This window comes from Panthera leo, chromosome C1 (assembly GCF_018350215.1).
Source record: "Panthera leo isolate Ple1 chromosome C1, P.leo_Ple1_pat1.1, whole genome shotgun sequence".
In the NCBI taxonomy this organism is placed as follows: Eukaryota; Metazoa; Chordata; class Mammalia; order Carnivora; family Felidae; genus Panthera; species Panthera leo.
The window spans coordinates 538330-549067 of NC_056686.1; the positions used below are offsets into that span (position 1 = coordinate 538330).

The window sequence follows — 10738 nt, forward strand, 5'->3', positions numbered from 1 at the left end:
GCGTATTTGATTCTTTCTGATGCTGTTGTAAATGGAATTTTCTAATTTCCTTTCCAGATTGTTCATCATGATATAGAAAGACATAGAAAGACAAATGGTTTTTGTGTGTTAATTTTGTTTCCTGCAAACTTCCTGAATGCGTTATTCTTAACTTCCGGGAGGAGATCTTTAAGATTTACTACATATGAGATTATATTGTCTGCAAACAGATAATTGTACTTTTTCCGTGCCAAACTGGATCCTTTTTATTTCTTTTTCTTGCCTAATTCCTCTGGCAGGGACTCCCAGTACCGTGCTGAATAGAAGTGGTGGGAGCGGGTGTCCCGGTCTTGTTCCTGACCTCAGATGAAAGCGGTCAGCCTTTCACCATTGATAATATATTTGCTGTGGGGGTTTCGTATATGACCTTTAGACCGTTAGGGAAAATCTTCTCTGTTCCTGGTTGGTTGAGCGCTTTCACCAAGGAGGGGTGTTGAGCTTTGTCAAATGCGTCTTCTGCATCAATTTGAGATGATCGTGTGGGTTTTGTCCTTTATTCTGTTTGTGTGGTGTGACACGTTGATTGATTTTCCTCTTTTGGGTCATCCGTGCATTCCAGAAGTAAATCTCCTCAACCTGCTGCTGAATCTGGTTTGCAGGTATTTTATTGAAGAATTTTGTATCAATATTCATAGAGGGTATTGGTCTGTAGTTTTATTGTGGTATTTTTATCTGCTTCTACTGTCCGGGTTATGCTGGCCTCAGAATGAATTAGGAAGTGTTCCTTCCTCTTCGGTTTTTTGGCAAAGTGTGAGAAGGATCCGTTTCATAAGCGTTGGGCAGAATTCACTGGTGAAGCCGTTGAGTCCAGGACTTTCCTTTTTCTTTCTTTCTTTCTTTCTTTCTTTCTTTCTTTCTTTCTTTCTTTCTCTTTCTTTCTTCCTCTTTTTCTTTCTTTCTTTCTTCCTTTTTCTTTCTCTTTCTCTCTCTCTCTTTCCTTTTCTTTCCTTCTTTCTTTCTCTCTCTCTCTCTTCTTTCCTTCCTCCCTCCCTCCCTCCCTCCCTTCCTTCCTTTCTTTCATGAAGGTTCCTGTTTCAGTAATTTCCGGCTCACAGGAAAGTTGCAAGGGTAGCGCGGAGCCTCCCCCACCGTGTATGAGTGACCCCTCTTGACCCCTCTCCCGAGGCACGTTTGCCACGTCAGTGTTGACTCCACTCGGACTTCGTCTTTTCCGGGACCCCATCCACAGTCCCCCGTCTCATTCGGTTGCCCTGTGTCCTCAGGCCCCTCCAGGCCGTGACAGCCCACAGATAGGTGTTTCTGGCTACTGATGGTCCTGACAGTTTTGAGGAGTGCTGGTCAGGCGTTACATAGATTCTCCTTCGGATGTTTTTCTCACAATTAGACCAAGATTGTGGGTTTGGGGAGAAGACCCCAGCGATGAGGTGTCCTCCTGGTCATGGCCTCCGGTCTGGGGGCACCTAGTGCCGTACAACATCACAGGGATGTTGACCTGGTTAGAGTGGTGCCCGCCAGGGTTCTCCATGCAGAGTTACCGCTTCCCCCTTTCCTCGGAAGCCCATCGCCAAGTGTAGCCATCCCTCAGCAGGGGCCCAGCCCCCCTTGGGCAGCTGTGGGATTCCGAGAGGGGCTGCTGCACTCCCTCTACCTTCCCACCAGGGAAGCTTCCAGCCACTTCCAGGCCCTGACCCACGTGGGCCCCTAGGCCGGTGTGCTCCCCTGGCGGTCCCCTCTTGCCTCTCCTTCACTGCTCTTCTGAGCCTGTGTGCTCCCCCTGCAGCCCCCTGGCTCCATGGTTGGCCACGGGGTCCTGAGGGTGGCCGTGTCCTAAGGGTAGGGCCGGCCTGTGTGAACAAAGTGACCGGCCATCTCAGATGGCAGGGACTTTCTCACAGTGCCCAACATGGGCCGAGGCCACTCAGGTAGCTGGAGAGAGACAGGTGAACTGGCTCTGGCCCCCTGCCCGGCGAATGCTGAGGCCGTCCGCACAGCCACCTCGGTCAGAGTGACAGGCTGGGTGACAGGAAGCAGGTGAGACAGTGAGTCACCTGGGAGGGGTGGCGGCCTGGCCGTAGGTGACCTGCCTGGTAGCCGAGGCACGTGGACCACCCTGGGGCCTGATCTGATCGGCACACTTCGGTGCCTCCACCCGTGCGCATGGCCCGGTTCGGGGCTGGGGAGCCCTGGGCAGCGGGGGCTCGTGAGAGACGGAGCCCAGTGTGCTTTGGGGGTGGTTGGGCCTGGTGGGATACTCTCTGACCAGGTTGGGATCGCTCTGCCTAGGGGCTCTGCCCTCCCTCCGGTGTCACAGTGGCGCGTGTGCCCTGGCCCTGAAGCCAGCTCCAGTCTCGGGTAGAGGCCCTCCAGGCCTGTGATGGGGGCGCTGAGCTGCTTCCTGACAGCTGGCCTCAGACCTTCTATTTTTAGAAAGTCATTGAGAAACTCAGTGATGTGAGAATGTGGCACTGGTGCCAACTGGGGATGTGGGCAGGGCCGCGGGCATCGCGGGGACGGCAGCTGCCGCGGCTGTGGGTTCCCTCGTGAGCACGCACAGGGAAGCAAGGCATGTGCCGTGGGCCCGTGGGCACGTGTGTGTTGTGAGGCCAGGCCCCTCCTGAGACGGAGCGCAGGCCCAAGGTTGAGGGTAGTGGACTTGGCCCCCGCCCCACAGGAGGCCGTCAGATTCTCCAGGGTGGGGCCAGCCTGGCTGCCTCATCCCTGGGTCTGGCCCTGGCCTGCAGGGCGGGCCGTTCCTGGGGACTGGTGGGCGCTGAAAGCCTGAGGCTGGGCGACCCTTTGCCCCTCGGGCAGACCCTCTGGGTGCCCCACATCGGTACTCTCTTTCTCTGCCAGGCCATGGCATATGCCTCTGAGGATGGAGTCCTCACTGAGGCCATGGTGGATGCCCGGGTCCAGGATGCCATCCAGCAGCACCAGCAGAAGATGCAGTGGCTGAAGGCTGAGGGAGCCAGGCCTGAGGGTGGCCAGGCTGCGTGAACTGGCCCTGGTACCTGGGGCACGCAAGCCAGGTGGCTTTGCCGGGAAGAAGCCCCAAGATGCCCGCCTCTCCCTGTGGCGGGCCTACACAGCCGCCCACCTCAGCAGTTTTAAGTACTTCTCCAGTCAGGGCCAGGACAGCATTGAAGGCCTCTGCTTGGGACCAGCCGCAGCTGTGGCGTCTTTGTGGCGGGGCTGGCTCCTCTCTCTGCCGGGCTGGGGCCGCCCCCTGCCCCCCAGGACACAGCCGGGAGACGGGAGTCTCCAAGCCGGGCTGAGTGGGGGAGAAGCCACTGTCCCCATGCCCAGGGACAGTGTCCAAGCTGCCTAAGCTCCCGTGGCCAGCTGCTGCATCTGTGACCGGCAGTACAGGGGACCTGGCTGAGAGAGCTGGGCCCGCGTGGGGGGCTTGACCCTACCCAGGCCCACCCAGCAGGTGAGGGGTGAGCAGAGTAGGCCCCCGTGCTGCCTGGTGGGAGTTGCTCTCCCCTGTGCTAGGGAGGAGGACGTACCCTGCACACGTCTGACTGTGATACACCCCGGGGATAAGAACTAGCTGCCAGCAACTGGTGGGGTTGCCCACGAGGCCCAAGACCCCCTGGCCAGGACCATGGGGGGGGGGGGGGGGTGCTGCCCTAGTCCACAGGATCTGCAGCCCTCCCTCCATTGGGTGGGGGTCTTTTTATCCAGAATCTAATAAAAACTCTGACAGGATACCTCACAACGTGTGTATCTCATGGCTGATTTCAACGGGCGGGGGCTTGAAGGGGGTCACAGGTTCAGAAATGAAAGAAGAGGCAGAGGCTGGAGCTTTCTGGAGAATTTACTGACCAGCAGGGGTAGGGGTCACAGTGAGGCGCCCGACCGGGGATGCCCTGGGCAGGGTGGCCGCACTTGCCGCAGTGGGGCTCAGGGGCCTTATTGCTGCTAGGCCGGGGCCTCCCCCAGACCCCTGTCTCCCGCCCCCCACCCCCAGTGCGGCCCGCGGACGCACACGCCCCATGCACATGCTCCCGTGTGCAGACGTGGGCGCGGCCGGGGGCCGGCCCCCTTCCCTGTCAAGACCCTCTCCCGGCTTCGCTTCCCTCTGCCGGAACTGGCCCCGAGGAGCAGCCGGGTTTAAGTAACAGACGTGGTCCCAGCCCAGGCGCAAGCGAGACTGCAGTGCGCGGGGGCGAGCAGGTGGTCCCGGCCGCCCGTACAGGTGCGCGCGCCCCCGCTCGGGGCCCGCCGTCCCGGCCCCCGCGCCCTATGCGGCCGGACGGCCGGGGTTCTGTCCCCAGGCCGGCAGCCTGCCCCGCCCCGACCCCCTTTTATAAAAAGAAGAGGAGACAGCACCTTCCGCTGGACACGCCCGGCGGGCGCCCTGGCCCGGGGTGGCCGTCCAGTCCCGTGTGCGTGGGCGCGTTGGCCGAAGGCCCCGCGAGTCCTGCGCGCGGCTCAGAGGTGCCGCGGGCTCGGGTGGCCGTTGTGGTAGAGTTTCTGCTTCACGTGCACCATGTTGCCGGCCGCCTCCTCGAAGGGCCTGTGCGGCCGCCGGCCCAGCTCCCGCAGACTGCACAACTTGGGCAGCCAGGTCCACGAGCCGTCTGCGGGGCAGGGGCGGTGTCAGAACGCGGTCGGGTCGGAGGCCCGGACCCGGGAGAGGCGCGGCGGGTTGGGAGCGCGGCCGAGGAAAAGCATCGGCGGCGCGGGGCGGAGCCAGGCATAGACGCAGAGGGTGAGTGGGCGGGACCCTTTCGGGGGCGTGGCCGGGGCGGGGTCTCCTGAGGGGCGTGGCCGGCCTGGGGTATGACCTGGGCGGGGCGCGGCTGAGAGAGGGCGGGGTCTTTGTGAGGACGTGACCGGGCTGGGGATATGACCTGGGCGGGGCGCGGCTGAGGCAGGGCGGTGCCCTGTGGGGGCGTGGCCGGACGGTGGGCGGGGGCGTGGCCGGGCGAGGGAGAAGATGGGGGCGGGGTCTTGGCCGGGGCGAGGCCAGGGAGGGCTCGGTGGGCGTGGTCTGTCGGGGGCGGGGCGCCGTCGGGCGGAGCCGGAGAGGGCGGAGTGGGCGTGGTCTCGTGGCCGTTGGGGTGGAGGCGGGGTCGCGGGGGGGTGGGGCCGCCCTCACTCACCGTAGCGCCGGCCGGCCCTCCAGGCGCGCACGGCGCAGTGCAGGACGCCGTCCATCCACACCAGGAACCAGCTGATGCAGAAGCCGAGCAGCAGCCCCAGCATGAGGTCGATCTCCTGCTTGGTGACGTTGTCTGTCACGAAGTAGTTCTCGGAGGCGTCCACCACCGACTGGTCCCCGTCGTAAGGGATTACGTAGTGGATGTGGTGCCTGGGGGCGGCAGGGCGGGCTGGCACCTCTCCCGCGGGGCGGGCAGCGACCCCGGCGGTAAGCGGCACCCATTCGCCCCGCTGGTCTTAGAAGCAGCCCTTGTGCGGAGCTGAGGTCAGGAGGGGGCCAGCGGACTCGCCCAGGGCCCAGTCCCGGCCGGAGGTTGCCCAGCGGGTGGAAGTGTGCGAGGCCAGGGGTCAGAGTGAAGCCCCGCGCCTGGCCAGGGATGTGCCTGCCCCTCGTATCACCCTCCTTCCTCCTGCCCCGGGGCTCAGAGGCAACCCTGCGGGGGTCGCGGGAACACAGCGCAGGTGAACAAGCTGTTCCAGTGCGAAGGCCCCGGTCACGGTGTCCCCATCTGGTGGCAGGGTCACAGCCCACTTGCCGGATGCGGGGGCCTGCTGGTTCCTAGGGGTCCATTCTTTTGTCCTCCCCTCCCACTGGCTATGTCCTTTCATTACCTTCTCTGCGGAGAGCCTAGTGGGTCAGCCCTGCTCTGGGCCTCTGGTCTTCCTTCTCCACCCTTTGCGGGCACCTCCCTTTCCTCAGTTCTCTGTGCCGGAGGGGAGGCTCCCGGGGCTCTGCCGGGTGTCCGTCTCCCACCCCCTTTCCTGGGGGAGCTCTCCTGCCGGTGTCCCCTCGGAGCCGCACGTCTATGCCCTGCTCGGCTGCTCCTGGGATGTTCCAGCTCTCCGGGGCTCCCTCCCACGTGTTCCATCGTCCACCAAGGTCTGTGCGGTGTTTCTCAGCCCCCCTTCCCTCAACTGGCCAGGCCCCGGGCCGCTGAGCCCTCTGAACTGCAGCCCTGCTTACCTCTGCGGAACTCTGAACTCTCCCCACAAGGCTCTCTCCAGCCTCGGGCCTGTCTGGATTCCCTCCTCCTCCAAGAAGCCCTCGGGGCTCCCGAGGTCCTGGGTCAGGCAGCTCTATCCTGGAGATAAGCACCCAGGACGACCCAGGCCCGTCCCCACTCCCACCTCTGCTTCGGCCTGCAGGAGAGCCCAGGAGAGGGACCGTGGGGCCCACCCTTGGCCCCTGTCATCCTCACCGGCTGCAGCCCTCTCTCTTGCCTGGCAGTGCAGGGACCACTCTGGGGCCCTTCTGCCCAGGAGGCCACCTCTCCCGGTGGCCCTCCTCCTCGAGCCCCTCTGCTGGTCTCCAACTCTCCAGCCCCACCCCCCTGAAGTCCCCGCTGCCCCCCACGTCTGTTCTGAGCTCTAGCTGCCTGTGTGGCGTCTCCACGTGGGATCTACAGACACCTCAAACTCACACCTAAAAATAGCTCCTCCCTCCCCAAACCCCTCCCCATCCTCCCCTCAGTTACTGGCACCTCCGCCCGGTGTTCAGCCAACACAGGTCCCTGTTCCCCACCCCAACCCCTCGACTGGCCACATTCGCTGCCCCCCAGAGGGACGGTCTCGAAACCAGAAACCGCACCGCTCTTCCCTGATCACAGGTCCCTGCTGCTCCTTCCCTGCTGATGTCCCTGCACCAGCGGCGGCCACACAGTGCCCTCCTCCCGGCAGCAGCCCAGCAGGGATGGCAGCGGGCAGGCCTCTGCTCACACCCCTTCCTGCTCCTCCTGGGAACTCCCGGAGGCCATCCCGCTCCGCATGTCCCGAGTGGTCCCACCTCGGCCACAGCCCCACGGAGCAGCAGGGGCCACCAGCCCGGAGTCAGTCGGCAAGGACGGCCCTGCTCCTCTGTTGACAGTTTGTCAGGAGCCACCATGAGTCACCAATAAGCGGCGGAAGACTGTTAATCACCACCCGGAATGTGCAGCCGCTGCCGGCTGCCCAGGAGCAGACTCATGACCCTTTCGAGGTGCCCGTCACTTGGGACGCACCGGGCCGGGCAGGCTGCACCGGGGCTGTTAACAGGGAGCGGCACGGTCGCCTTCTGCTCTACCCAGCCTTCTGGGTAGACCCCAGAAGACCCCCGGCGGGGCCTTCCTCAGCATGCTGCCTCGTGCCCCTGGACACGCAGCCGGCCAAGGCGGGGAGCTTGAAGACCAAGCTGCCACGGAAGCCAGAGACGCCCCCGGTGCCCTGGGGCAGGGTGAGGCCAGGGCCCCAACTAGCCCTGGTGGTTCGGGACCTCCAGGGGGTCGGAGGTCACAACCCGTGCCCCCGGCCCTGGCCTGGCCTCTGCGGTTCCTCCCTGCCCCTTACCCTCCTCCTTCCTCCAAGTCAGGCCCCTGGGGACAGGGGCTCGGGTCTCCCGTGTGCCCACGCGTTTTCACGATGTGTACACACATGGGTCTTGTCTGGGCCACGCATGCTGCCTGTGTCTGCCTGCGGTCCGATGCATGTTGTGTATACACGCCGGCCACATGCACAGGACGTGGCGTGTATACGGGGGTTCAGGCCACGAGCTCCGCTGTGCGTGTGCATGCTTGCCCGGGCACGAGCACGGTGCGTATCACATGGACGTGCGCATGCACTCAGTTTTGCACACAGCCATCCTCTGTGGGTGTGCGGCCTGCTCACTGCACACGGGGAGTCCGCCGTGGCGGCTCGTGTGCGCGGTTTACACACGGATCCCTCGCGTGCAAAACTGTTCTCTGCAGACACGTTTGCTGCGCCCACACGGAGCACCCGCTTTGCCGCACTGTATGATCCGCACGTGCCGCGCGTCCACATACATGGCGTCCACACGTGCCACGCCGCACACTGAATTTACATATCCCGTATGAGGTGATGTGTACACAGCACACACGTGGACATGCGCACCCGGAAACTGCGGCGGGTGTGACTCTCCGTGTCTTCTGCACCCACGGACACGCTGACCTGCACACACGGGACCAGGAGCTCCCGCCGCACCTCCGTGGGCACTCGCTTTACCTGAGTCCGGACGCTACGGGTGACGCGCGCACACACCCTGGGCAGATACGCTCGGAAAGCAAAGCCCGTCTGCCCAGACGGGCCCTCGGCGGGAGGTCACAGGCACTTACACGCTGGTCATAACACGATGGCCCACACACACGTAAAATGTGCATTCCTGACGTTTATGGAGCTCGGAGCCCGGGCCTCACGGGGCGCCCACTGCCAGCCACCGGGAGGGTCTCGAGACCGCCCCGGTTTATACCCACTCGTGGCCGTGGCTGTCTTAGGAGGTGGCGGGGCTGACCTTGTGCCTTTCCTTAGCCTGGGGCCGCGTGCACCCGGAAGGAACACAGGGATCTCTGGGAAAGAGCAGCCACCCGCCCAGCAAACGCTTCTGACGGTTCTTGGCCAGCACCCGTGAGGGTCATTTACACGCCCCTCTCTACCTTCCTGGACGTCTGTGTTCTGCTTTCCACACACCGGTCTGCACCCACGGGCACGTGGCATGCATAGTGAGGCACGAAACTATCCTCTCTTACACAACCCCCCACACCCACTGTGTGCGCACACATGTCCGTGGAGCAGAAGTACAGGACAAGGGTGAGGAACACAGCGTCTGGGCCCACGCCCCTCGTCCCTTACTAGCTGTGTGACCTTGGGCGAGTCTCTACCCACCCAAGCATCTTTCTGCTTTTTTTGGTCCCGGCAAGAGGGCTTCCTGTGGGGATGGCGTGCATGCGAATGTGTACGTGTGCTATGTGTACGCACATGTATATGCACAGACAGTACACATATGCGCGTCTCATGAGAAGATGTTTATTTTGTACATGGACGTACAAACATGCATGGCCAGGAAGACTCCATTACTACATGTGCACAGAATGGGGGCGTTCACACGGTGGATGTGGGGGCCTGGGCTCTCCCATCCCTCTCTGAATGACCTTGAGCAAGCCACACCCAGCTCTCCCCCAGTCCCTCCTCTGTTTAAGGAGAGGGTGGGACCAGATGGTCTGCCCACCTTGACCTTCTGCACTTCCCCGTACCTGGCTCGCAGGAAAGTTCACGAACATTAGTGCAGGGCCCGGGGAGGATGGTGTACTCTGTGGGCACGGCCGTGCGCAGGATCCTTCCTGACACACAGGACTGGACTGTCGCCCTCCTGGCTTCCAGGCCCTGGACCCGGAGGCCCAGGGCCCATTCCGCTCATCGCCCTGGCACAGGCCCTTTCTCTAAAGGCATTTTGGGAGGGGGTCCTGACTACCCGGGCATGCTCCCCCTGCTGGAAAGCGATTGGCCAATCCCCAGGTGCCCAGCGGAGGCTGGTTAGTCCTTCCCCCCGCGGGCCTAGCGCAGTCCTGCGGCCAGGCCCGCTTGGGGCTCGCCTGCGCCCCAGTGGGCCCTGCCGCCGCCGCCGCCGCCGCACATGTGTGATCACGCGTGTGCCCAACCGGGCGCGGACTCACCGGCCACAGTTGCAGTGGCAGACGCGGTCCTCGCCCCGCAGGTGCGGGAGGATGTAGTTGTGGAATCGGTCCAGCAGTGCGTTCATGTCCATCAAGCACGCGATGGCCTGGAAGAGCCCATGACCGGTCAGCGCCGAGGAGCGGGGCCTGGCCGGGGCCCCGGGGCGGGGGTTGGGGGACAGGGGTGCGGCGCGCTGAGGGTGGGGGAGCGCAGGCCAGGGGTAGGGGTGCCCGGGGTAGCCCCAGAATCGGGGAGCTCAGGGCAGTCGGGATGGGGAGCGCAGGCCGGGAAGGGGGAGCTCGGCGCAGCCCGGGATGGGGAGCGCAGGCCGGGGATGGGGAGCGCGGGGCAGCCCGGGAGGGGAGCGCAGGCCGCGCGGGCCGGTAAACAAGGCGCGGGAGGTGGGGGAGGCGGCGCGCGGGCGCGGGAGGCGGGCGCGGGCGCACGGGAAGCCCCTCCGCTCACCATCACGATCGACGCCCCCAGAATCATGAAGATCATGGTGTTCGCGCTCATGGACATCGGGCGGGGCCGGGCCGGGCCGGAGCGCCGCCCCCCGGCCCCGGCGCCCTCCCGGCCCCGGCCCGATGCTGGGCCCCCGCCGCCTCCGCAGAGGTCAGCCCGCCGCGCACCCGCCGGGGAGGAGGCGCGGGGCGGGGCGGGCAGGGGACGCGGCCGCTCCCGGGGTCGCTCGGCCGCCCGGCCGCCGCGCTCGCCGCGCCCGCGCGCTCCGCTCCGCCCTCGGCCTCCTCCCTCCGCGCGCTCGGCGCCGCTCCGGCCTCCGCTGCCTGCCCGCCCTCCGCGCCCGCCTCCCGGGAGGGGCCGCGCCGCCCGCCCCGCCCCGCCCCGCGCCGTCGGCCGGACCCCTCCCCGGGGACCGCAGGGCGGGATCTCGTCCCCGTCTGGCCAGTCCCGACCAGACCGGTCGTTCCTGGGGAGGGCCCTGCGCCCTCCCGGGCCCTCCGCCCCAGCGCTCAACCGAAGACCCCTCCTCCCGGGTCGCGGGGCCGCAGGCAGGTTGGTTGGCACCCGGCTTCCTCCAGCAAGTACCTGCCTTTGGTGGAGCGCCCGCCCTGCAGGGCCGCTGGGGAGCTGCCAGGGAGGTCACTCCAAAGCCATGGCCACATGG

At 64.6% G+C, this 10738-nt stretch overlaps 2 protein-coding genes and 1 long non-coding RNA gene across 7 annotated transcripts in view; 2 read left to right on the top strand and 1 right to left on the bottom strand.

Annotated features, from left to right (window-relative positions):
* Nucleotides 1–3718, top strand: part of LOC122227005 (ATPase family AAA domain-containing protein 3) — a 22964-nt gene extending 19246 nt beyond the window's left edge. For all 4 annotated transcript variants that reach the window (XM_042951106.1, XM_042951107.1, XM_042951110.1 and 1 more), the window contains one exon: nt 2854–3718. In XM_042951106.1, coding sequence (XP_042807040.1) covers nt 2854–2997 — 144 coding nt within the window. In that variant the 3' untranslated portion in view covers nt 2998–3718. The remainder of the gene's footprint in view (nt 1–2853) is intronic.
* Nucleotides 1–10179, bottom strand: part of TMEM240 (transmembrane protein 240) — a 13368-nt gene extending 3189 nt beyond the window's left edge. Inside the window, exons 1-4 of one of the 2 annotated variants that reach the window (XR_006205843.1) lie at nt 10075–10179; nt 9609–9715; nt 5112–5320; nt 4336–4586 (exon numbers count right to left, since the gene is read on the bottom strand). Coding sequence is in view for 1 of the 2 variants with exons in the window: in XM_042951111.1 (XP_042807045.1) it covers nt 4438–4586; nt 5112–5320; nt 9609–9715; nt 10075–10131 (522 nt within the window). In the remaining variant the exon portion in view is untranslated. Of the gene's footprint in view, nt 1–3787; nt 4587–5111; nt 5321–9608; nt 9716–10074 lie in introns of those variants that run through there. The other variant, XM_042951111.1, reaches the window with a different exon arrangement.
* On the top strand, nt 5212–8950 carry LOC122227007. The gene is made up of 2 exons (XR_006205844.1): nt 5212–5292; nt 5411–8950. It is a non-coding gene; the product is annotated as an uncharacterized LOC122227007 (long non-coding RNA).
* Nucleotides 10180–10738: the final 559 nt, after the last annotated feature.